Source organism: Genypterus blacodes, unplaced genomic scaffold (genome assembly GCF_046128005.1).
Source record: "Genypterus blacodes isolate CSIRO-AG114 ecotype Tasmania unplaced genomic scaffold, CSIRO-AGI_Gbla_v1 ptg000251l_1, whole genome shotgun sequence".
NCBI lineage: Eukaryota > Metazoa > Chordata > Actinopteri > Ophidiiformes > Ophidiidae > Genypterus > Genypterus blacodes.
The window spans coordinates 92,755-118,710 of NW_027467047.1; the positions used below are offsets into that span (position 1 = coordinate 92,755).

The 25,956-nt window shown below is 50.4% G+C and overlaps 3 protein-coding genes and 1 long non-coding RNA gene across 7 annotated transcripts; all 4 read right to left on the reverse strand.

Moving 5' to 3' along the window:
• Nucleotides 1-29: 29 nt before the first annotated feature.
• Nucleotides 30-9,282, reverse strand: LOC143016900 (MBT domain-containing protein 1-like). 4 transcript variants are annotated; one of them, XM_076171464.1, is made up of 18 exons: nt 8,974-9,156; nt 8,304-8,559; nt 7,894-8,027; nt 7,111-7,129; nt 6,747-6,826; nt 6,327-6,444; nt 5,709-5,843; nt 5,511-5,599; nt 5,263-5,361; nt 5,055-5,190; nt 4,800-4,855; nt 4,398-4,502; nt 4,128-4,275; nt 3,974-4,056; nt 3,620-3,857; nt 3,386-3,454; nt 2,948-3,136; nt 30-2,767 (listed from the first exon to the last, which is right to left on the reverse strand). In XM_076171464.1, the coding sequence occupies exons 1-18, from the start codon at nt 9,139-9,141 to the stop codon at nt 2,631-2,633; spliced, it is 2,259 nt and encodes a 752-aa protein (XP_076027579.1). In that variant the 5' UTR covers nt 9,142-9,156; the 3' UTR covers nt 30-2,630. The 4 variants fall into 4 exon arrangements, with proteins under 4 accessions (XP_076027579.1, XP_076027578.1, XP_076027577.1 ...); XM_076171463.1 differs by having other exon boundaries at nt 7,111-7,132; XM_076171462.1 differs by having other exon boundaries at nt 7,111-7,219.
• Nucleotides 9,283-9,538: 256 nt separating this feature from the next.
• LOC143016901 (uncharacterized) lies at nt 9,539-14,320 on the reverse strand. Its single transcript, XM_076171466.1, has 3 exons — nt 14,135-14,320; nt 11,892-12,684; nt 9,539-11,510 (listed from the first exon to the last, which is right to left on the reverse strand). The coding sequence occupies exons 2-3, from the start codon at nt 12,351-12,353 to the stop codon at nt 10,386-10,388; spliced, it is 1,587 nt and encodes a 528-aa protein (XP_076027581.1). The 5' UTR covers nt 12,354-12,684; nt 14,135-14,320; the 3' UTR covers nt 9,539-10,385.
• A 588-nt stretch (nt 14,321-14,908) lies between these two features.
• Nucleotides 14,909-19,606, reverse strand: LOC143016908 (uncharacterized). The gene is made up of 2 exons (XR_012965562.1): nt 19,515-19,606; nt 14,909-19,096 (listed from the first exon to the last, which is right to left on the reverse strand). It is a non-coding gene; the product is annotated as an uncharacterized LOC143016908 (long non-coding RNA).
• A 69-nt stretch (nt 19,607-19,675) lies between these two features.
• On the reverse strand, nt 19,676-22,164 carry LOC143016905 (uncharacterized). Its single transcript, XM_076171475.1, has 4 exons — nt 22,044-22,164; nt 21,632-21,970; nt 20,971-21,224; nt 19,676-20,798 (listed from the first exon to the last, which is right to left on the reverse strand). The coding sequence occupies exons 1-4, from the start codon at nt 22,132-22,134 to the stop codon at nt 20,538-20,540; spliced, it is 945 nt and encodes a 314-aa protein (XP_076027590.1). The 5' UTR covers nt 22,135-22,164; the 3' UTR covers nt 19,676-20,537.
• Between the last annotated feature and the right edge of the window lie 3,792 nt (nt 22,165-25,956).

The window sequence follows — 25,956 nt, forward strand, 5'->3', positions numbered from 1 at the left end:
GAATTATTTACCAAACAAGAGTTTCTGCATAATTATTTTATTGCGTATAAAAATGTCGTGTGTGATATTTTACACTTAAATGTCATCAAATCTGCACAATCATGCTGCCAAAAAGTGCAGAATGTATTAAAAAAGAACAGGATGACATCACCACGTTTACAGATCTGTTTCATTTACAGGGAAAACCCACACACACACACACACACACACACACACTGCAGACGGACTAGAGAAGGCACCCGGAAGTTACTATAGGATGACAACTTACAGAGGGTTCAGGGTCAAAGGTCAGAGGTCACCATATGAGCGTGTAACTAAGCTTCTGTCTCCATGTAGAGGAGCTTTAGAGGCTCTAACACCTGATCATGGATCCATCAGGGTCCATCAGAGACCTGCAGACCTGAAGAGGAGGAGGAGGACATCTACACACACACAGAGGAACCATGACGTCCCTAATGTGTCACACACCAGCGGCCCGAGTGTGTGTGTGTGTGTGTGTGTGTGTGTGTGTGTGTGTGTGTGTGTGTGTGTGTGTGTGTGTGTTACCCTCACATTTCAATCAAAACTCTTTTATGCACAGTAGTTTGACCAACAAATCAATGTTCTGTTCAAAAATTGGGGTCACAGCAGGAAGTCCAAACACGGATCAAAGATGATCTGGCAGAACAGCGCAGTGCTCACACACTCATTACACAAACCGTACGGTTGTTTTCAGGACACAAAGACAAAGTGACGATCCTCGCTCACAGAATACAAGATTACGTTTTCACAGTTGGTCACAGTCTGAACACAAACACGTTAACACACACAAAGCACCGCAACAGCACAGAGTGAGCACAGAGTGAGTGACTGAGGATCCAGGTACAAAAAGGTACAAAAACACCAACAACACACACACACACACTTATTATTAATCTCACAGTTTCTGAATCCTTCGCCGTTTTATCACACTCCCACTGAGCAGAAACAAAGACCAGTCTGCACGAGAGCCCAGACGAGCCCGGCGGAGTTCAACAAGAACTAAATGGCAACCAGGAGGTGGGCGGAGCTTCAGCTGCTGATTTCATGAGTATGAGGTTTAGAAAAAAACTGGAAATATTTTGTTTGTAATCTTATTTTTATTCTCTTTCCTGTAAAGTGCTTTCAATAAATCTATAAAATGCATTTTTCATCCATAATGTTATATTATTTAATTCCTGTTGGCCATAATTCTTTCATCTTATTGCTCAGCTGTTTGTGATCTTTAGTTTGACTCTGAATATAAAGTATTTTATTAGCATACTGCGTTGGATTCATGTCAACAGAACGATTTGATTCTTTATTTATTGAAACGTATCTAAGCTCAAACATCAACATTTATACACAGTTTATCTTCTTCTTTACATTTCCACTCTGACAGTCACCACTTTACTCTGAATATTGAGTGTATAAAAGTAAAAGATTTCAGAAATATGGACGAGGCTTTGAGTCACGCTCACTTTGTTACTATGGAAATGAGTTTTTCATAAAAGACATTTAAACTGTTATAATAAATATGTTTACCACACAAGTTTCTTCTTTCAGGCCCAACTGAGCAGACAGAATGCTTAGAGATCCTCTGGACCCTGAATGCATCATTTTCATTGAGGATGTCTCAAACTGTATATTTAGTGGATCAGACTGAGATCTTATTGCCATCAATCAAGCTCCAGACACCAAACACAGAGGAACAACCTTCTCAAAGCTACGTTCACATTCCAGGTCCAGGATTCAGTTCAGGAAACACTCAGACCTCCATCAAGGCTGAACATCTAACAGCCAAAACCTGCACCTCTGTCTCCGTCTGACCTCATGATCTCTCTCTCTTTATTAGTTCAGTGTGGATGATGCTGCTAGTTTCATCGATGCTAGTTTGTAGCGCGTTTGTAGAGCTCCTATCTGAAGAGGACTGAGGGGCCAGATCCAGGTCCTACTGATCCAGGTCCTACTGATCCAGGTCCTACTGATCCAGGTCCTACTGATCCAGGTCCTACTGATCCAAGCGGAGCAGTCTAAATATTAATGTTAGAAACATGAATAACTTTAGCTCTATGCCTCAGACCCTCAGACCTGTTGGCACAGTCTCGCTCACACAAACACAGAAGATCCAAACAAGGTGCTGACAGAACCTCCCTGATGACGGGAAAACAACACTTTCAAACTTTGTCCTGGAATGTGAACGCAGTCCAAAGACTTCAGGTTCTTTCACAAAGCACATGAAGATTTCGTCAAATGAGTTCAAAGACAAAGAGCCAATAAGGAACAATGCTGGTGATTCCTGTTCATCTCAACTCCATAACTACAGATTCAAACCCAGACGTCTGTTTTAGACGAAGACGAAGAACCCATACAGGAAGTGGCGTGGTCTCAGACACGTAGGGATGTGTGGAGGACATCACTAGATCCTCATCAGGTCTAAACTTCTGGTTGTGTATCATCACGTCTTCCATTCCTGTGACTGTGGGTTGATCTTGTAGCATCACACAGGCAGAACTTTAGTGCATCCTGTCCATCCTGTCCATCCAGATCCAGCTTCACCAGGAGAACAAGAGATCAGGAAAGGACTGGAGATCACAGAATTGATTTGTTCTTGGAAAAGGAAGGAGGACGTTCTACAGAGAGGGACGCACAGACGGACAGGTGGCATCCAGTCTGGAAAAGAAGTTTCCAGGAGGCCCGTTGGTCTCTGTTTGGGTCCTTTCAGAGGAAAACTCTCTGTCCTCTGTGTTCTCACCCTTGACCTCTGACCCTGTGAGTAAAGAGCATACAGAGAAACCTGTAAACACACTGAGGGGACCAGGATCATATCACTGAGCAAGACTTCATCATTGACAGTAACTTCAAATGTAAACAACTGAAAACACGAGAGGGCACCAAAGGTCACACAGAGCTGTTTTAAGCTGAGGTCAAAGGTCGGGTAAGGATTTACCTGCTGACCCCTCAGCATGAGGGTTTTTGGAGTCCGAGTCTGAGGGGGGCTGAGTCGCTGATGCAGGAGAAGGGGGTGATGGGTAATCAGACGGGGTCTCGTTCTCATCTCCAGATAGGTTCCTGGGAACACCAGTTACCGCGGCGCTGGACAGACTGACAGGCCGCTTGCCAATAGGAAGCTTCCTCTCTGAAACAACAGAGAGAGAGAGACACAGAAGGAGCGGGAGTGACACAGAGAGACAGAGACAGAGAGAGACAGAGAGGGAAGGGGAGAGACAGAGAGGGGGGGGGGGGGAGAGAGAGAGAGGGAGAGAGAGAGAGAAGGAGGGAGTGGGAATGAGAGAGAGAGAGAGAGACAGACAGACAGAGAGATTTGAGGGCGTTTCCTTAACAGTTGTTTGAATTCACATCAACATCTGTACAGAATCAAACAGACTCTTCTTCTGTCCTTTGTACTGTTGTGATTTCTTTCTCTGTCTGGATGCTGACTGCTGCTCTCTGGAGGCTGAAAAACACACACACACACATTAAACACACACTTGCACTTTAAAACGTGTGTGTGTGTGTGTGTGTGTGTGTGTGTGTGTGTGTGTGTGTGTGTGTGTGTGTGTGTGTGTGTGTGTGTGTGTGTGTGTGTGTGTGTGTGTGTGTGTGTGTGTGTGTGCAGTACCTGCGCTGAAAGCAGGGGGCTGCAGCTGGTACCCTGTCAGCTGACACCAGCCCACAGGGTAAAGGTCAGCAGACTCACAGTCCACCCACTGGTCGTACTCCTCCTCCCAGCCATCAAAGTGTATCCGTAGCAACCTGTGAACTATCCGTGTTACCGTGGCAACACAGACCAGCCTGGGCTCCATGAGATCTACGGCCTCCAGCTTCATACCGGGACGAAAACCATGATTAGGGACTTCCTGTAAGCGGAGCAGAGGTCGTCATACTCAGTGATGCAACATTAGCATGCTAACATGGCTAAAGTGTATTCCAATCCTTAAAGTAGGTCTCTTTGGGTGAGGGTTAGAGCTCTGACCTTATTGAAGAGGCCGACCGGAGCAGCCACAGACTTGCTTTCTTTCAGGTACTCAAACCATTTGAAAGGAAGACTAGTGTAACCTGAAACAACACGGAGATGAAGCAGAGCCATGAATGTGTGGAGCGGATCAGCGTGAGGAGCAGGATCATACCTCTGGGTGGAGTCAGGTCGATGTGGTTGATCTCACAGAAGCCGGCGGGGAAGACGGAGGGAGACGTGGAGTGATAACAGAACCAGTCCGACCCGTCCGCCGCCTCAGAACCGTCAATACCGATCATCAGGAATCCGTCCGCCAGCACCTGAGGGGAGGCGGCGCAAAGACGGAGGTCATCGCGCCTGACTGCAAGGTCATTTGTAAACGTACAGCGACTCGTCCCTGACTAACAGGCCGACCCCAGAGAGGAGCGAATGAGGAGGTCACCTTCCTGACAGAGGCCACACAGATGGCAGAAAGGTTCAGAGGGTCGATGGCTTCCAGCTTCATCCCATCTTCAAACCAGGGTCCACTCTGATCCACCTCCTTTACCTGGCACGGGAAAAAGGAATGAAGACGTCACTCTGCAGCCGAGTCCAGCAGCGTGTCAGGTCAGGTCCTCCAGAGTCTCAGAGGGAAGGTCCACACCCGCCCACAGCTCTCTGAGAAGACCAGGAGAACCTCCAGAGAAAACTTTCATGTAGGAAGAAACCTCAGGAGAGGGAGAGATTCCTCCTCCAGGAGGTGAGCTGGGTGAGCAAGAGGAACTATACAGAAGTGTGTGTACTGACCCCCTGTGGTGAAAACAGGGCACAGTCTGGTCTGAGGAAGTGTGTGTGCTGCTCTCACCTTGGCAAACAGCTGTCCAGGAGCATCGGCCTGACCCTCCAGCTTCTTACACACATCTGGAAACAAACAAAGTGCTCAGTCAGTGCAGCTTCACACCAGGAGACTCAAGAACAAATACAGTTACATATTTACTGACACGCTGCTTTAGGAGCCTATTTAAGGGTTCAGAGGTGAAATGAAGAGGAACAGATGGATCACAATCTTAAAATGTCAAACCTTACAAACGTGGTACTTCACGCCACTGCGAGTACGAACCTGATCTCTTAAACCTGTGTCCGATGGATCGGGACCAGCCGATGCTGTGGATCAGAGGACTGTACATGTGGCACCAGAAGTCATCCGTCCCGTCCTCACACTCCTCGTACACCAGCCGGAGACGTCCACCGATCACCTGCGGGGACACGGGACAGACGGATCGTACGCCAACCCGATGGAAGGATGGCGAGAGGTTATCTAAGCTCACCTGCTCCACCAGAGCCACTCGAGTCCGACACAGGTGAGTCTTATCCACCACCTCCAGCCTCATCTGCTTCTTAAAGGGGAACTGCATGCTGTGATGAACCTACAGCAGAGGAGACAAGGAGAGGAGGAGAGCAAAGGAAACAAGGAGGAGGAGAGGAAACTATTAGAGGCCATAAGGCAAAACAAGGAAAGGAAATGAGGAGAGTAGGCAAGGACAGGAGGAGGCAGGAAAGTGTGTGTGTGTGTTACCTTGGAGGAGAAGTCTGGGGGCAGTGTTTTGGATCCTGTCAGTCTTTTGATCAGAAAACCTTTCCAGTTTGTGAACCTGTGCAGGATGGCTGAGGACACACACACACACACACACACACACACACACAATAAATGGGTCAAAGCTATGAGTGAGTGAGTGAGTGAGAGAGTGTGTGTGTGTGTGTGTGTGTGTCTCACTCTGGGGGGGGAGCAGAGGCTTCCCTCCAGCAGCACACCAGCCCACAGGGTGGATGTCGGGCACGCACATGTTCAACCAGAAGTCTCTGCTGGCGTCGCTGTCAAAGCCCTCGTACCTCAGCAACGCCTTAAACCCTGAGACACACATTACGTTACATTACCATCATTTGGAAGACGCTTTTATCCAAAGCGACTTACATTACATTACCACCCTTAGCAGAGGGGGGAGCAATTGTGGGTTCGGTGCCTTGCTCAGGGGCACCTCGGCAGGGGCTCGAACCGGCAACCCTCCGGTTCCCAAGCGGAAGCTCTACCCACTGAGCCACTGCCTCCCACACACACACACACACACACACACACACACACACACACACACACACACACACACACACACACACACACACACACACACACACACACACACACACACACACACACACACAGATATGCAGCAGTGATTTTGGTGGGCGTGTCCAAAATGACATGGGCAATTTACTTCATGTGGGCGTATCTAACCTGTGGCGGGCGTGTCTAACCTGTGGTGGCGTGTCTAACCTGTGGTGGGCGTGTCTAACCTGTGGTGGGCGTGTCTCACCTGTGGTGGGCGTGTGTGTTTACCAGACAGTTTGATGATTCCTGCGATCCAGTAAACCTTCATCGGCAGTCCACTGTCCGTGTTTGGGACTTCCACCCGAACGCCCTCGCTGATGTCACCCCACGACATCCCCATGGGAACCTACATAACCACATACATGACCACATACATGACCACATACATAACCACATACATGACCACAAACATGACCACATACATGACCACATACATGACCACATACATGACCACATACATAACCACATACATGACCACATACATGACCACATACATGACCACATACATGACCACAGCAACCATCACAAACAACATGCATTCAGTTTCATTATTCATTAAAACTGTGTGAGTGAGTGAGTGAGTGAGTGAGTGAGTGAGTGAGTGAGTGAGTGAGTGAGTGTGTGTGTGTGTGTGTGTGTGGTACTCACATGTTTGAAGCAGCTGACGGGCGCTCCTGCCACCTCTCCATCGCCAAGGTAACGGCCCCAGTCAAAACCCTCTACAGGAACTAACAGCGAACAAACAAACAAACAAACGTTCGACCCATGCATCCATCAAAGTGTCATTTTCTTTTGGTAGGTGAGTGGGGGGACACCAAACTGTTGCACCTCTTTTTGAGTTTAGTCTGTCCTGTTGACCTCTGACCCACTGGCCTACAGAGAGGCGACTTGTGTGTTATTATGGGATGTTGTATCTTGAATACTGCTGACCTTCTTGTCAAAACATGGGTGGGGACAAAAGGACACACCTGGTAAACCCTGGCTAAGCGTCCCGTCTGTCCTCAAGACTCACCGCTCTTCTTCACGTTGCTCTGCTGGTTTGTGTGGTGAGAGAACGGAGACAGTTTGGTCATCAGAGGCTGTTTGTGTAAAACCTTGGCCTTCTTAGTGGGAGGCTTCCCCTTTAAGAGACAGAGACAGAGACAGAGACAGGCTTCCCCTTTAAGAGACAGAGACAGAGACAGAGACAGAGACAGGCTTCCCCTTTAAGAGACAGAGACAGAGACAGAGACAGGCTTCCCCTTTAAGAGACAGAGACAGAGACAGAGACAGGCTTCCCCTTTAAGAGACAGAGACAGAGACAGGCTTCCCCTTTAAGAGACAGAGACAGAGACAGAGACAGGCTTCCCCTTTAAGAGACAGAGACAGAGACAGAGACAGGCTTCCCCTTTAAGAGACAGAGACAGAGACAGAGACAGGCTTCCCCTTTAAGAGACAGAGACAGAGACAGAGACAGGCTTCCCCTTTAAGAGACAGAGACAGGCTTCCCCTTTAAGAGACAGAGACAGAGACAGGCTTCCCCTTTAAGAGACAGAGACAGAGACAGGCTTCCCCTTTAAGAGACAGAGACAGAGACAGGCTTCCCCTTTAAGAGACAGAGACAGAGACAGGCTTCCCCTTTAAGAGACAGAGACAGAGACAGGCTTCCCCTTTAAGAGACAGAGACAGAGACAGGCTTCCCCTTTAAGACAGAGACAGAGACAAGCTTCCCCTTTAAGAGACAGAGACAGACAGACAGGCTTAACCTCCCCTTTAAGAGACAGCGGAGGACGAAGGCCCCCTTGCTGTGTCCTACCTGCAGTCTGGCGAGGATGCTGGCCTTCTTGGAGTTGGACGAGAAGCTCCTGGAGCAGGAGACACTGCAGAAGCGCTTGGTCTTACTGTAGAAAGCGTCTCTCACACCAACCATCCCACACATCTCACAGGTCGCTGAGACACAGAGACACATCAGACTAAGACCTGTCTTCATCTGAGACAACACACAGACAGCACAGGAAACCAGGGAGGGAGGGGCTGCGAGGAGGCTTTTATTGTGAAGGAGCCACAGGTATGCAGGTAGGAATGAAGTGGAAAATAGTGAATACATATGAAGATCACACACACACACACACACACACACACACACACACACACACACACACACACACACACACACACACACACACACACACACACACACACACACACACACACACACACACTGACCCATGCCTGCTTTGCCGTCAGGGTAGGTGTACAGCTGTCCGTTTGTCTTGATGAGCATCAGAGAAGCGGAGGAGGGGCCGAGTTGAGACACGCCCACCCCTGCTGCCATCACTCCGCTAAACTCCTCCTCCTCGCTGTCCTCGGGGGTGGAGCATCCACTGGCCACGCTGGACTCCTCGCTGCAGCTGCTCCGCTCCTCATCCGGGGCGTCCAACATCCCAGAGGAGTCACCGCGTTTCCTGGAGGGATGCTCTGCCTGGGGGGTCAGACGGGTCAGAGAGGTCAGACAGGTCAGACAGTAGATCCACAGATACCTCACAGGTCAAAGGTTACAGGACAGTGGTTGGCAGGTATCAGGTGGTCCATGGTCTGTGGTTTCATTCATCACCAGAACCATGAGGCCCAACATGGAGAAGAGCAACAGAACCAGCAGGTCCACTGCTCCTCAGCTGGAGACAGCTGTCCTCACGGGCCTGAAGGTGCAGAGGTCACGTGATCTGGGCTCAGTAGAACCAGATGTACCTGTCAGAGCGTGAGGGGTTAACGGGACCAGCAGCTGCACGGAGCTCCGGGTCCGGCCTCTGCCAGTCTGCGGCTGCAGCTCAGACAAACCGAGCTTCACTTGCAGCGCCGAGCGGAACTAAAGAGCCGAACGAGCCGCGACACTCACCGCATCTCCGGGCTCCTCCATCAAGGCCGACACGCGGGGCTCCGTGCGGGCCGGAGGACGCAGCGCCACGGGAGCTACAGCTGGAGACACGAACCAGGGGCTGCACAACGCTACATTATTGTACCAGCACTGCGCATGCGCTCGACACAACACCTGCTGATCTCGCATTGGCTCGCTGCTTCTTCTTCTTCGCGTGTACATTTGAAGGTAGCTGACGGGCCCGACAGCGCCCCCTGTCTGCAGAGGCGCGATCACTGACGCACCTGCAGAGGGTCCAGACTCAGACAGGAGGTCAAGGGTCAGCAACACTCGTACATGTGTGCTCCGTCTCAGCAGCATCAGGACTGAGATGAGATCAACCAGGATCAATCTGCAAGGGAAGGAACTCTGGAGACACATTTGAAGGAGCAATAAGATTTTGGTCTGCAAGAATACAATGTGTGTGTGCGTGTGTGCATGCATGTGTGTGTGCGTGTGTGCATGTGTGCATGTGTGTGCGTGTGTGCATGTGTGCGTGTGAGCATGTGTGTGTGTGCAGCTGAAGGAAGCGAGGCGGCGTCCGGGCCGTTAGTTTCTTTAATCATTCTTTTCAGTACATGATGCTGCATCACTTTTTTGACTTTTTTGCTGCTGTTTTTTTTATTTTTTATGAATTACATGTTATCAATAGAAGATTTGTACACAGTGAGCGATCGCTGGGCGGGGCCTGGGGGCCGGGGGCGGGGCCAATATCGCTGTCGGTTTGTGCTGATGTGTCCCGACGTTTGATTCGACGCCGCGTTGGAATGATTTTTGATTCTGTTACAAAACAACAAAGAAACATCTCATCTGAATGTTTACACTCAGAACTCTGTCTGTGATTATAAATGTCAGTAAAAAATCCTTTAAATAATCACATTTGTACTTCAATCGTACAGTAACAGTGTGTGTCTGTAAGTACCTGCTGGGTAGAAAACTGGCAAACTACGCTCATGTACTTCAAAATAAGTACTTATACTTGTTTGGCAAAGAGAGCGGTGCTTAGTATGACCAAGCACACACATGTGGAGCCACATACTAACACCTGGGAACCATGATACTATCAAAGAAGAGTTTGGACTTGGTCACTTGTGCTGGGTTAGGACTCCAAAAATAAGAAGGTGGACCTGAACACTGAAGAGTCCAGATCCAGAGATCTACAGAGGCTCAGGAGCGCCCCCTACAGGCAGACAGTAACATGGACACAGACACTTGCATAAGAGCAAATCAGTCAAAGTGGAACCCTTCCCACATACAGAATGCAAAAGAGCACAAAAGGTATGAAAATGTAAGAAAACATCGTAAAGGAAAACATAGATTTATATATAGTATTTATAAAAAAAGAGGAATAATACTTTGTTTCTCCGAGAGGTTAAAGGGTACTGAGTTTGAGTTTAGCTGCTGTCGCTGCTCACGCTGCTCACGCTGCTGCTGCTGCTGGTGCTTCCCGTGTCGGCTCGCTCTCGTTTATGGATCTGCTCGTGTGCTTTAAGGTGTCCCGACTGGCTAAAAGTCTTCCCGCACCGGGGGCAGGCGTAGGGCCGCTCCCCCGTGTGGATCTGCTGGTGGGCCTTCAGGTGCCCCAGGCGACCGAAGCTCTTGCCGCACTGCGTGCAGCCGAAGGGCCGCTCGCCCGTGTGGATCTTCTCGTGGGTTTTGAGGACTCCGGAGTTGCTGAAAGTCTTGCCGCATTGCGAGCAGGTGAAAGGCTTCTCGCCCGTGTGGATCTGCACGTGGTTGCGGTAGCTGGTCTCCTTGGTGAAGCTCTTGCCGCAGTGCTGGCAGCAGTAGGGCCTCTCCCCCGTGTGGCTGAGCTGGTGGGCCTTGAGCTCCTTGGATTGGCCGAAGCTCTTCCCGCAGGTGAGGCAGATGAAGGGTCGCTCGCCCGTGTGCAGGCGCTGGTGGGAGCGCAGGTCGTCGGCCTTGGTGAAGCCCTTGGGGCAGTGGGCGCACACGTACGGCTTCTGGCCCGTGTGGATCAGCTGGTGTCGTTTGAGGTTGCCCGCCTGGCCGAAGCTCTTGCCGCACTGCGAGCAGGTGTAAGGCCGCTCGCCGGTGTGAATCCGTTGGTGGGTCTTCAGGTTTCCTAGAGTGCTAAAGTTCTTCCCGCACTGGGGGCAGGAGAAGGGCTTCTCCCCCTGCATGTTGCGGGGTTTCCTCACCGTGGGGCTCTGGGATTTGGTCGTAGCGACCAAACCGCCGCCGGCTCCGCCTCCCTGTCCCGCCACCTCCGCCGCCAGCTTCCCCTCCTCCGCCGTCTGCAGCTCGTAAAGCCCCCCGCTGCCTCCCAGCTCGGGGTCCAGCTTGCCCATGGTGTCCATGAGCAAGGCGTCGGGCCGCAGCTTGTTGAGCTCTGTGCGCAGCTCGGCCATGTGGATGGACTCCAGGCTGTTGGGCTGCAGGTGAGCAGACATGCAGGACTCTGGGTACTCTGCCTTCAGGGAGCTAAGCTCTGCACTGTAGTAACACTGCAGGTCCACATGATGGTCCGACTTGATGTACTCCAGTGTGTCCGTCACCTGAAATGGCAACAACAGGTCAATACACACCACAGCTGGTAGAAAGGCAACAGTCTGACCTCTGACCTCAACAAGGCACAGAGCACTGGGGTCATTCTATGTGAGCCCTACAGAAGGTTGTGCCTGATCATCAACAGCTTCAGACCGCCTGGCACCAACAACCAGGCCAAAGACGCTTCACGCTTCACACACACACACACACACACACACACACACACACACACACACACACACACACACACACACACACACACACACACACACACACACACACACACACACACACACACACACACACACACACACACACACACACACACACACACACACACACACACACACACACACACACACACACACACACACACACACACACCTTACCTGGGAGATGTAGTCAAACACGGAGCTGGGCTCGTAATGGGACTTGTAGTCCAACTCAGAGACGTCGCTGTGGTGGAATGGCCCGAGGGGGTTGCCATGGTGACCGTGATGCTCAGACTTGATGTAGTCCAGCCCGCTGATCTCCATCTTGATCTGCTCGTGTCCCAGCTCGGCGGTGGACAGCGGCTGGATCTCAGACAGGTCCACTGTCTGGATGGGCTCCAGGTCGTCGTCCTCCGGTTCGCTCTTGACACAAGGCAGCATCACCAGAGGCTCGGCTATCTCTGCTGCCAGGGAGCTGAGGGTGGGCGTGGGGCAGTCGGAGGAGAGGAGGGCCAGCGTCTGGGTCGGGCTGGTGCTGGTGGGAAGGGAGGGGTCCAGAGGAGGGGGAGGGGAGCCACATTCAGGGGGCAGCGAGTGTGTCAGCCCCAGGCTCAGACACTCAGTCTCCAAGTCTGTCATGGTGAGGGGGGGGGGGGGGGGGCGGGACTACGCCGCGTCTCTGAAGTCCTCCACCTTCTCAGGCAGGTCTGTCACTCTGTCCTTTCCTGGAACGACTCCCCTCTCCTCACACCTCCTCTGCTCCCTTTCCAGGCCTCCTCCTCCTCTATTCCGCCCTCCAACTTACTCCTTTATTACTGATTCTGATGAGGTCGCCCTTCCCTGAGAACTGAAGGAGCGGGAAGGTGGAGGACAAATCCCTGAGAACCTCGTCTCTAAATGGAACTACAGGACGCTGAGAGTCAGGGAGACGTTCTGCCAGCATCACCATCCACACCTGACTGAGAGCAGCCTAGAGAGGGAGAGAGGGGGGGAGGGAGAGAGAGGGAGAGAGAGGGAGGGGGGAGAAGGAGAGAGAGGGAGAGAGAGAGAGGGAGAGGAGGAGAGGGAGAGAGAGAGAGAGAGTTATTTGAAGTCATGCAGGAGTGACAGACATGTCATCATAAGGTCATAAGGTCATCATAAGGTCCTGGTATATAACAGTATACACATTTTGTTTAAACACTCGGTAATTTGTCACAAAAACATAATAAAGACATAAACATTGACAGAATCAACAGGATTCCATCTCCAGGTGTCTGACGAGCTGGAACAAGCACACTGATGAAGATGTGAAGATGAAGAAGACAACCTGAGTGTGTTACTGCGTGTAAACATACTTCAGACACATGTAGGTGCACACACACACATACATGTACACATACATGTACTGAAGATCATTAATGTGCTGCTTCTACATGATGACAAAGCAGAGAGGCTCTACATGTTGGTCCAGCACATCTGTGTGTGTGTGTGTGTGTGTGTGTGTGTGTGTGTGTGTGTGTGTGTGTGTGTGTGTGTGTGTGTGTGTGTGCGTGTGTACACAAAGTTTGCAGGAAGCCCGACACACTCAAAACTTTCACAAATGTAGCATCAGCTCGGGCTCAACGAGACTAAAAGCTGCCGCCTTTGGTCCCGTGAGGCCCGCAGGGTGGAGCGCTGCCCCGCGGCTCTTACCTGCGGCTCCGCGGCAGCCAGGTAGCCTCTCAACTCGCCACGCAGCACCGCCTGCCTGCTACAATCTGGCGCTGATTTTTCTTAGCTTTAACGGCTACAGAGGATGAGTCAAACCGTGTCGCGGTCACGCCGCATTCACCGCGGGGTTTACAGTTCCACATAATCTTGCTCCCGCAGTGCAAATACGCGGTGTCAAGGCGTGAATGTGTCCTGAACGCCGCTCCGGTGCCATACAAAGGCAGGGCAAGGTGCCATGTCTGTAGCTAGCAAGCGCAGCTAGACAGTGGCCATCTTGTTTATCGCACTAGCAGCATGCTATGGTAATTAGCTCTTCTTGCTAAGCTAATTAGCGAGCTCGGCTAGCTAGAGGCCATTTTGTGTGTGACGCTAGCAGCATGCTAGGCTAATTAGCGCCTCTTGTTAGCTCCGATTAGCCCTCCGTGCTAAGCAGAGCTAGCAAGAGGAGAAGAAAGTGAGAGTGAAGCGGAGGAGAGGGGGGAGAGTGGCGGCATGTTAGCTGCCTCCTCCGCTCCTCCTCCCGGTGCTTTGTGTCGGCCGGCTGCGCACAGCGGGGGACCGAACTGGGACACAATAGCTAAAGTGTGCCCGACGCTGGAACGAGTGCGGCGGTGGCGAAGGCGACACTCACGGTCATTCCTCCAGAAAGAAGCGAGCAGGAAGCGGAGCGGAGCGGCAAACAGCGCGGCGGATGGAAACAAAACGGCGGGCAGTGATGTTTCAGTTACCTGCTGCCGTGGCTCCGGTTCATCGCGGCGGTCTGGCTCGGCTCGGGTCCTGCCGCTGCCACAGTTCGGTTCCCCGTGACTTGTAGTTGCTAACTCCGCCGGAGCCGCCACGTCCACCTCGGCAGAACGAGCCCGTCTCTCGCTCCCTCGCTCCTCTCTCCTCCTTCCTCCCCTCTGTCACCGACTCGTTCCGCTTCGTTCTCCCTCCCTCCTACCTTTTCTCCCTCCCCTTCTCTCCTTCCTTACCTCCCAGCCTTCTCTGGTACCTTTCTTTCACCTCTCATTTTCTCCCCTCTTCCTCTTTCTTCTCTTCCATTCTTTCTAACTTTCCTCCTTCCCACCAACTCTTTCCTGTTTTCCCCTATCTTCCTTCTCACCCTCTTCTCCTTCCTTCTCTCCTCCCCATCTCACCACGTCCCCTCTGTTCTTCTTCACTCCATCTTTTACTTCATTCTTCAGTTCTTTTGCCTCCCCCTTTCTTTCTTCTTACCCACTTCTTAATTTCCTTCATGTTACTCCTCATCGCTCCTTTCATGTTCCTCCTCTCCTTCAGTCCCCCCTCCTCCCTCTCTTTCCTCACATTAGACTCTGATTATAAACACACATTGATGAAAGCAGAGGAGCTGCAGTATAGGAAAACGCTGTTTTTCTTGAGGAAAAACAATCAACTTTAGTTTTCTCAAGATTGAGGAAGTTAGTTCATCATCTTCCATGTTGACTTGTGTACAAGCATTCCCCAGGTGTCCCTTTGTCAGAGGAAAAAGACGATACAAGTCATTCGTGAACATTTATTGGTTTTGTTGAACTTTTAAACACTAAAAAGTACCCGGTCTCACAGACTAAAACAGGTAAGAACAAATTAAACAAAAGCTTCACCATCATCTTCATCACATTCACGTTCAGGTGCAACTTGGCATATGTCACCTTCAGACGGTACTGCTGTGGTCAAACATGGGGCCAAAGACGTGAAGCTGAGACCTTCCACAGGGAATCAGCAGTCTGAAGGAACATCTCTGCGTTGGCAACATGTCAAGCTGTGAACACACGGAGATGATTCACTCCAAACTGACACTGGTGACAGAAAAGGGCTTCTCCATAAACATGATGCCGGTGCACAACAGCCCAGATATACAAGAGTCTGGATCTGAATCAACCCAGCATCAGGGCCACTGTCTGTGGACTCTAGAGCCATTGGATAACAAAGTTGTATGTTTGAACAAAAACGTTAAATATTAGCACTTATAGGCAGCGTTACTAAATCTGTGAGACAAAAGAACTTTGATTTGTAATCCTTTTAGAAAGAAAACAAGAAAATGACGAAAATCCATGATTTCGTTGAACCGTTCCTCCTGTGATGTAACCGTCTGAGCAGCACCGGCACCTTGTCTGTGGAAAAGCGCAGAGTGAGACCTTCGCTTGCACCTGGGTGATGACTAACTCTCACCTTTATATTCTTGAATGAGTCAAATTTGGTTTTTAGAGTGCTGAATTACAATAAGGGCACATTTTCTAAATGTATTGCATCAAATTACAAACACTGAGCGAGTCATAATCCAATTCATCATAATAAAGGGAGTAAACATCACTTTTCTAAAATGGCTTCTGAATTTTGACATCTTTCTCATCCAGGTTTCTCTTTCATTACACAGTAAAATTAAACATAAAAGACAAAAATCAAAATCCTCCCTTTAAACCCCTCAATCCCACATCTAAATCATAATCAAAAACATTAGGGGACCCAGGATGGTTCCCTGAGGAACCCCAGTATGGAGCTGTCAGAACCGACAGAACTCCACTAAATATGAAATGTTCCCTTCTTCAGAAGCTGATCTAGACTTTGTCTCTTCATGGGAACCACACAACCACTTTTCAGGAAATTGCCAACAGAAACATTTTTTTTTTTTTTTTTTTTTTACAGGAATCTTGACATTTGCACTTAACTCAAGAGACTAAAACATTTGACGTTGTTTTATCTGACTGTTTTTCTTCTGAATGATCAGAGAGAGATGGATCTGAAGGATCTGGCTTCATTTTCTGGCCCATACTTCACAAATGTTGGCTCAGTTATTCTCATTCCCTTTTATCGTCAAATACCTGCCCAGGTATGAGACGCACACAAGGCCAAAGGTCTCACAGCAGCCGACAGAAGAACGCCACCTACAGATTACTTTGTGAATAAACACTTCTTGATTTTCTATATCTTATAAATGTTAGAAGTGCCGATGTTGATTTGTTTTCTTTCTATATTATCCTTGGAGTTCGTTCATGCTGGGATGCATCGTACAGTTGGATTCCTATTATTGAGCCTCTACGGCCTTGTGGGGCTGTTAGTTTCAGCAGTTTGTTCGGACACAGTTGGTTATTGAACGTATTGTTTGTCGGGCCACAAAATAAACTTCTTTTGTGAGTCAGTTTTCCACCAGATCCATTTCTCTCTTCTATGGCTTTGTAAACACGTGAAGGAGGAGCAGTGATTGGTTAACGGCTCACATTATGTCTCCATTGTCACAGAAAACCCACATGTGGGCACACGGGTGCGTTTGTTTGGTGACAGTAGATGAGTGCTTTATAACGTGTTCACAGTGCAGACGAGCAGCTGCTGTCAGGACCAAACCACCAACTGCACTTTGGAACAACAACAAGGCTTAGGGATACTTTAGGCTCAGAGTCAAATTTGTAGCAATGACAATGTAAACACGATCAAAACTATGACTACGACCCCGCCCATTGAAAACCCTTATTTCAGGACTGAAAGTAACTGGTTATGGGTCCACAGACCTCAGAGCTCAGATGAACTCTTGTCCAGGACGTTAAACCCTTTCAGAAGCTAAATGTGTTAGCAGATGGGTGGTTTAGAGCCGACAGCCAGTCAGGCTACATTAGGGGCTTTAAAGCTTCACATAACAAAGCCCAAACCTGTCATAATGCAAACTTACAGAGAAAAAGGTACAGGTAACATCCTCAAGAATAAACAGCTTATGTTGAATGAGGTAATGAGGTTCATGTGGAGGAAAAACTGAGGTAATCTGATGTGCGGTTTAGTTTACAGAACACTGAGGAAACAAACCAGAGTGGAGAGCAGAAAACAACTTTGTGCTTTAACAATCTTGGCATTTGCAGAAAAGCGGTTGGGTCATTCTGATGTTTAGCGAAAGCAAAGATTTAAAGATGTAAGCAAGCTGTGGACCAAACATCTAAGCAGAGGGGCGTGTCCAGAGGCGCAGAGGTCAAAGTTCAAAGATACACAAACTACTTTTTTCCTTGAAGCAAATTAGAGCGATGAAGGATGAGACGCTGCAGCTTCCTGGAGGAGCTCTGGGCTCTAAAGGCCTCGCCGGTGCTGAAGGATTCATCACACCAACTCATCCTCATGTCATCTATTCATTTCTATATTCATCATGGATCAATCAGTCCATTCACTGAAGAGGCTCCACTCGTCTTAAACCCTGATTTGATTTGACTTCTACTTTGTAGAATTCCCGGTTTCATTCCAGGTTTGTTTGATTGTTTGTTTGTTAGAATCAGGAATTTTCCCTAAAAGGCAGAATTGGATGATTTTTACATGTGAGATGATTGAACAAGCTAAGGTTTGTTGTGTTGCTTTTTCACATGAAGAACTTAAGTAAAGTACAGGTTTGTCATTCCTGAGCTCTGCGGCTCTGAATGCTCCGACTGATCCACAGATCTAGGTTACACAGCATCGGCATGGAAACCAGCGAGCAGCTTCATTATTCTAGAAATCAATCAATCCAGAAGGTTTTGGCTTCATATTGCTTAAGAGCCTCAATTTTGTTCAAAGATGTAAACAGAACACCCCCCACTTTGGAAACAGCCGATTGTGCTAAAGCATCACAGAGCCAAAACAAGATGGATTGTTATCTGATCCCTCCGTCCGTCCACCAGACCCCCAGGAAACAAGACAACGTTGGAAATGGCAAAGACGTAACTAATGTACAAAACACGATGTCATTCTCCTGCAGGCGTGGGAAGCTGCAGCAGAAGTGTCGTGCTTACAATCTGCTGTACTGTGACGCACGTGTGGAGCGGCGTGAAGCTGCAGCACGTCCTGTGCTACAACGCCACAGAGCTACATGTTGCTCTGGAATTGTTATTAAAGGCATAAAGAGGTCAATTTTAGAACTTTAAGTTCTATTTGTCAACATTGTTAATTTCTGACAAAATGATAAATCAAATCCGATAATGAGACGGTTGTGAGTTTGACTCACTGCATTCATCTGGACCGTGTCTGGATGCTCCTGTGTTTGTGTTGTACTTCACAAATCCACAGGGGGGCGCTTAAATCTCCGGAAAGCTTCGCTTCATTCTGGCTCGTCGCCCTCTAGTGGCTAAAATACAGGAAGGCCACGACTAACGGAGCGCGCTGGGGTCAAATGTTCATTAAGCAGCAGCAGGCAGAGAGGCTGAGGCTAAATGAGTGAGTGAGCGTTCAGGCTAAGCTGACCGTCAAAGAGCTGAAGTTCAGAGTTCATGCGAGGCGTTCAGCCATGGCTACTGCAGCTAGTTAGCATCAGTCAACAACGCAAGCGCAGCTGCAACAGCTGACTCATCAGAACGTTAGCGTCTGATGCTGACAGGATTGGTTAATTAGTTGTTTAATCAAGCAGTTGATCATTAATGATTGAAGTCTTAGATTAAAGATAAAAACATTAAGCTGAACTTTACATGGTTAGTTTAGACTCCTGGCCTGATTTCATTCTTTCCCATGGCTTCAGACTAAACAATCAACAGAATCATAGAGGTGCTGGTTGAAGCGTCTGGTAGGTTCAGGTGTAACAGCAGAATGCGGTGGCGTTGTGTGGGAGGTATCGACGTTGACGTGAGGTTATCAGAACGTACAGTTAAAGATGGACCACGGAGAGCGGAGGGGCCAAAGGAAGGAAGGGGGAAGGAAAGGAGGCGTGAGCCTTCCTGCTCTTCTCTTGATCTCCTTTGGCGTCGCTCCTGTTTGAGAATTTACAACAACAAAAAAACGTAACGATTCACATTCAGACGTCAGACGCCGTCTGGTGTGTGTATGTGTGTGTGTGTGTGTGTTTGTTTTCATTATGAAGCTTTACAGCCACAAGGGAATCTTCATCTTCATCTCAAAGACGCAGAAGATTCCACTGAATAATCCAATGATGTAAAATAGTGAAGAAAAAAATGCACTTAACAATCTGACGTTATAAAAACCAAAGTGAGAGTTTGTTTGTAGAGGGCACTTTAAAAACAAAGGTAGAAAACCAAAGGTCACTCCGTCAGCCAGCGTAAGTTCATGCTGCAGACGTTTACACACTAAAGTCCACTAAAAAAAGAATTATAAGATCACAGAGCAGGGACAGAAAAAACCTCCCTTTATGTGGCTTATTGCAAAACTCACCAGGCAAACGGATCTGAGAAGAAAGTGGGACCAAAGACCAGAGTGCAGCTGGAGGGGGCGTGGCCTTACACTGCACAAGATGAAGGAAACTCGTCTTCACTGCACATGATGAAGGAAACTCGTCTTCACTGCACATGATGAAGGAAACTCGTCTTCACTGCACAAGATGAAGGAAACTCGTCTTCCAGAAGGGGGCGCCGCAGGTCTAGGTTCACATCTGAAGCCTGAATCCTCCAGATCTCCTGTTAGCTCTTTGAGTTCTTCTGGCGTTTCTTGATCCGGTCCTGGTGTTAGCAGAGACCGTGACTGTGCTGCCGTCTTCTATCTGAGACGACGCTCACATGTACACAAGAATCAAGCCTGCGAGGAATTCCGGCCCATGTGAGGCGATGATGGGAGGGGCTGGGTAGTAATATGGGCGGGGCTTGTTCTCAGGGGGCGTTAACCTAAAGCTGTTTGTGTTTACATTATCTGGGCAAACAAAACCTTCAGATTATTTTTGGTTTTACTTTAAAAAAATACTTTCAAAATACCTTAAGGCAAATAATTGAGCTTGTTTTCTTGATTTCCTTTTCCTGGCCGGTCAGTGAGCGACTCTGTCCACTAGAGGTCCTTGTTTGCTGTAAACTGCAGTGGATCTCTGGATTCTTCATCAGTTAAAATTGGTTTTAATTGTAGAAAGTATAAACTGGAATGATTGATGCCGTCATCTGGATGGGCGTGTTCTGGTTCTGGATGGGCGGGTTATCGGTAAGTCGTATCGGTTCGGGTTTCTTCTGATTTATAAACTGTATTGACCGAGCCGTCCATGCTGGAGGTTCTGGTGGTCACATGGGGTCCTGGTCTGGTGGTCTGGTCCTGGTCTGGTATTAGATGCTGGTTTTGATCATGATGACTGTGGATCCTGTGGGGTTCTTGTTTGCTTTCCTGCTCTCTTGTTGTTATTGCGTTTTGCTGAGTTCTGCTTGGTTCCCTCATGTGTGGGTCCAGTTCAGCCCAGTGGACCCGCTGGTCTCCTGGGGTTCAGGAGCGTTTTCCTGGATGCTGAGTCCGGACGTGGCTGTGGAGTCTGGTGGTGGAGGAGAATCTCTTGCCGCACTCTGAGCATCGTAACCCAGACAGCGAGAGCGAGGAGGGCGAGGCCACGTCGGGCGGCGGGGAGGAGGCGGAGGTCAAGGCTTCGGGGTCGGTGGCGTGCATCTGCCGGTGAGCTTTCAGGAGCGAGACCCTGCTGAACCTTCGGCCGCACTCGTCACACTCAGACCAAACCCTCCGTCGCTTCTTCTGCACAGAAAGGATGAGAAGCAACAATCAATCAATCAGTGTTAGTGTCTGTGTGACCTTTGACCTTCTACTGAGGAAGATCTGCTGGTTTCTAGTAGCTGATCTGAGATCCAATCAGCTGATCAAAGCTCAATTCATATCTGTGGTAGGCTGCACCAACCCCCTCACTCACCTTCCTCCCTTTGTCTTCCTCCTCTCCCTCCTCCTCTTCCTCCTCTCCCTCCTCCTCTTCCTCGGTCATCAGGGGAAATGCGCAGATCTGGCTGTGCATTTCTGATTCGTCCCGTTGACCGCCGTCAGCCTCGGTCGCCAGGGCGGCCAGCGCTTCCTTGGCGACGGTTTCCTCGTTGTCGTCTTCCAGCAGCTGAGACGGCAGCGTGAGGAGGCGGTGGAGCATGGAGGCCGAAGAGTTCCTACCAGAAAGACCTGCAGGTGAGGAGGAGGAAGGAAGAGATGAGTACAACTGGAAACATTCAGCTGCTTCATGAGCTCAGAGCTCAGGGAACTGGAAAGTTTGAACGTCTTTCAAGGTTTCACTGTAAGACAAGAAGGTGGGTGGAGGAACATTAGAGCAGATGCTGAGGAACACTAGATCTGGACCAGCAGGATCTGGGTCTGCAGGATCTAGGTCAGTATGATCTGGATCAGTAGGACCTGGGTCTGGTGGGCCTAAGGTCCTCTTCAGATGGGAGCTCTACGTCTCCAGGCAGCATCATGGAGCAGACATGGTCTTTAAAGGTCGTCTGTCCCACAATGCTTTGCTCATGTCCAGTGTTTCAGGTCTGACCATGGATGGATTAAAAGTCTAAAAGTGTATTTAATGACATCATTACCGCTTGTGGGGCTGAGGGCGGGTCCAGGGGAGGAGCCAGCTGCTCTGACTCCGCCTCCAGTGTGTTTTTGGCTATCGCCATTGTCGTTGTCAGGGGAGAGGACCTCCATGTCCTCCAGGGGTGTCCAGCGGGGGTCCTGCTGAGGGGATGAGGGCGTGGGCTCCAGGCGCAGGGAGGGGGTGGAGACAGACCCCGCCCCTGCTTCCCCTAGGCCCCTCCCACCGCTGCCCCCACCTCCCAGCTCTTTGATCTGCCAGACGTCGCTGCACCACTTCTGACCGAAGACCTTGTCCAGGATGGGGACCCAGTCCTGAGAGACGGAGAGGACGGGCAGCTTGTCTGCAGGGACCAAGAGGACAAGTCAGCTTTTTCATTTCATCTTAAAAGGTATGAACAACACAAACAAACCCACCGTCTGTCTCCTTGGATACGGTGACATCACTGAGCTCCTCCCTAGCGTCCTCAGAGCCGCTGGGTGATTCTGAGTCGTTTTCTGATCCCATCCTTCTCCCTCCTCCTGCTCCTCCTCTCCCATTCCCCCCTCCTCCTCCTCTCCCCTTCTCTGCTCCTCCTCCTCTCCCCTTCTCTGCTCCTCCTCCTCTCCCCTTGCCCCCGCCCCCGCCCCCTCCTTGTTGGGCGCTCTTGCCCAGGTGCTCCTCCAGGCCCTGCTGCTCTCTCTCCATCTTGGTGATCTCCAGCAGAAGGTCATCATACGACGCCTCCACAATTTTGCTCAGCTCGCACACGGCAAAGTCCAGGACCTGTTCCATCACCGCCTTCAGCTGGTCTGCAGGGGCGAGGAAGAGGAGGGATTCATCATCATCACCATTATATCAACCAGAAACCACTACTCATCATCAATCCCTCATCAAAGTCGTCTTTATCATGGCTGCCATCATCATCATCATCGCTGTGCTCACACAAGAAGCTTTATCAGATTGAAGACTTTTTAAGAACTTTATGAAAGCAATTTAGCTTAGAAAGTACAAAGGATCAAGGGAGCAGAAGTTCTTAAGAGCAGGAATGTGTTCACGTTAACCTGGACGTGTGTGTGTGTGTGTGTGTGTGTGTGTGTGTGTGTGTGTGTGTGTGTGTGTGCGTGCGTGCGTGCGTGCGTGCGTGCGTGCGTGCGTGCGTGCGTGCGCACCCAGACGAGGAGTGAAGGGAAGATTGTAATTCCTCTTAATGCCTCACATTAGTGCCTTAATGAGGATGAGGAGGAGGTGAAGACTAAACTCAGGGTCCAGCTGACACTTATTCTCTTCAATCCATAAAATGATCTAATGTATAACATTCTAAAGAATCAGATAAGAAATGACCTCATTAAAAAGAAATGTCTGATTTCACTGAACACACACACACACACACACACACACACACACACACACACACACACACACACACACACACACACACACACACACACACACACACACACACACACACACACACACACACACACACACACACACACACACACACACACCCCGTCTTCCCCCCCAAACTTCATTGTCCATGCACCATGTACACACAGACACACAATGAGCTAATAAGGCTGTGGCCCCAATACACGTGGAGGTCAGAGGTCGGGCTTCAGTCTGGAGGAGAGAACAACACATGGGGGCGGAGCCTGAATCAGCTTTGTGAGTGTAAATGGTGACATGAACCCTGCAGACAGAACAACAAAGAGCTCTAATGAGGCAGAGGAGTGTTTACATTCATCTGGAACGACTACAGCTACTGACCTAACAACCTGTCAATCAAACATCAACACACCTACAGAGAGAAAACTGAGAATATAAGAGACAACAGGAGAGAAGGAGAAGTTAGGATGAAGACAACAACTCAAGGGAGAGACAGACAGGCAGAGAGAAACACAGACAGGCAGGTGGGCAGAGAGAGAGAGAGAGAGAGGCAGGCAGGCAGGCAGGCAGACAGACAGAACATGGACCAGAACATAGACTAAATGTCTTCTTGTGTACTGAAGCCTCCCTGGGTCCGATGGACCAGCAGGAGGTGAGGCCACGTTGATCTAAGCCTGTGGGCTGCAGAGTGAAGGTCAGCAGGACCACCTGTGACCTCTGGACCTTTGAAGCCTGATCATCATCATCATCACTGTTTCCCACCGGGCCTCAGGTCGGCCTCGGGGCTCGTCTGCTCAGGGAAACGTTGTTGGAGCAGACCAGCTGATCTGGACCTGGACCTGGGTTGCTGGGTCTTTGTAGCGTAATTGATGGTGACCTGTGGGTCATCACATTAAAAATGAAGGAACCCGGAGCAGGAACTTCACCTGAACACTAGAGGGTGAAGATGAGTCAGGCCACGCCTCCTAACCTAGACATGTCAACTGTGTTCTCCTAGTGCAGGGAACCTTTTGGACCTGGACCCTTAGGGGGTCTCTACATGAGGTCAGGTCTAACACAGAGATGCCACCCTAAACATGCTCAGCCAATCACAAAGCAGAGTTTGCCTGCTGGTGTGGTTGCCGCCCTGCTGATGTGTTCAGGCTCAAACATGGCCTGCATGCGTGTGCTGGTGAACACGTAGCGGCGGCGTGTGAACACCCAGCAGCCTTTGTCCTCCTCAGACACGTTCTCCTCACTGCAGCCCCTCTCCATGCTCCTCTGCAGCTCTGTGGACCACGAGGTTGTTTGCTCCTCTTTGTCCTGCTCTTCCTCCCCCTGCTCCACACTGCTGAGGAGGGCGTGTGAGTGTGTGTGTGAGTGTGTGAGCGTGTGAGTGAGTGTGTGAGCTGAGCCTTCACACGCATGTTCATCACAAACCTGTTCAGTCAGAGGCCTCAGTGTGAGTCTGGGCTGATTGGAGCTGACAGATGTGGAGTTGTGATGTAAATGCATCTGAACTCTCTCAGACCTGCTGGATCTCAGGTCTGTGCGCAGCCTGGTCTCTAACACGTCCTCATCCCGAGCCAAACCGGCCTCTGGGCTCCTGCAGGCCTCGACATCTGCTGCACTTAGCGGGACTGAGCTTCTTTGTCCCCTGTGCGTCCACAGCGTGTCAGTGAGAGCCCGGGCACCCTGCCGCTAACCCGCAGGCCTCCTGTCTCACTGCACGGCCACCGGGCCTGCTGTTACGCAACCTAGCGTTACCGTGTTGTTAGTGGCGGAGCGGGAGGGCGGAGTGGCTGAAACACGCTTTGTCTGTGTGAGTGTACGTGTCTGTGTTGTGTAACTGTGCGAGTCCTACCCACGGCGCGTCCTCTCTGCTCCAGCCGGCGTGTGTCAGCAGGCAGGCCGGGCTCGGGGGCGTGGAGGTACCGCTGCTCGGTCTTTATCCTGCCGCCGGCCGCCCTGTCGTCCCCAGCCGCCGCCTTGCCAGCCTTGGTTTTACCGGCCGCCAGGGAACCATAGCCCCCGCCTCCTGCTCCTCCGCCGCCACCACCGTCGGCAGCGGTGTTGGCGCCGTTAGCGGCTGCTGTGCCCCGACCATCCCGAGCCTGGAGCTGCAGTCTGAGCCGGCGGTTTTCTTGCTCCTTCACCGCGGTCTCCAGCAGCAGCGCGTTCAGACTGGAGCCCACCGTTTTGCTTATTTCCTGGACGGCGAGCTGAACGACCTGCTCCAGCACGGACTCCAGCTGGCCCTGGAAGAACGAAATGTACACCGCGCCGTTCATGTTCTGGCCCCCGTTCTCATGCTTCTGTAGCGGAGCCCCACAGCCCCCACGGCCCTCCCTCCCTGACGGTGCGCTGGCTCGACTCGGGCCCGGGCTCGCTCGCTCGCTCGGTTCTCGGCGGGCTGCTCGGCTCTGCTCTGCCTGCTGCTGCTGCTCTCCGCTCGGGTCGCAGCGCGTGTTCGGCCGCTGAATTTACCGTAATCAACCGAGAGAGGCGCGCGCGAATGTTTCCCCCGTCGTTTCCCAGCATGCGCGGCGTGCACGCGCGGCAGCGAAGCAGCTAGGACGCCATTTTGGCTTCGACAAGAAAAGCATCAGTGAGAACAAAGTCTGTTATTACCGCCAAACACCTGGAGAGCAAACTCACCGCTAACTGCACAGTGTTACATAAGATAACCGCTGGCATTATGAACCCGCTGACCTCACATGTGGACGCCTTTGAAAAGAGATGATTCAGTCAAAAAAAAAAACAGGATATTATGTAACTTCTGCAATTCAGGGCCAGTTTGGTGAGCAGACTATGAAGCTGTGGCAGTTTGAAAGAATACTCTTCAGTTATAAGTAATATTTTGACAAATTCTTTGTAGCTGGTGTATATGTGACACAAACACACAACTCTCATTAATGTAGGAAAGCTTAAGGTGGTGACACGTCCCCCATGACCCCATTTCTACGTTCATTTGATTTCACT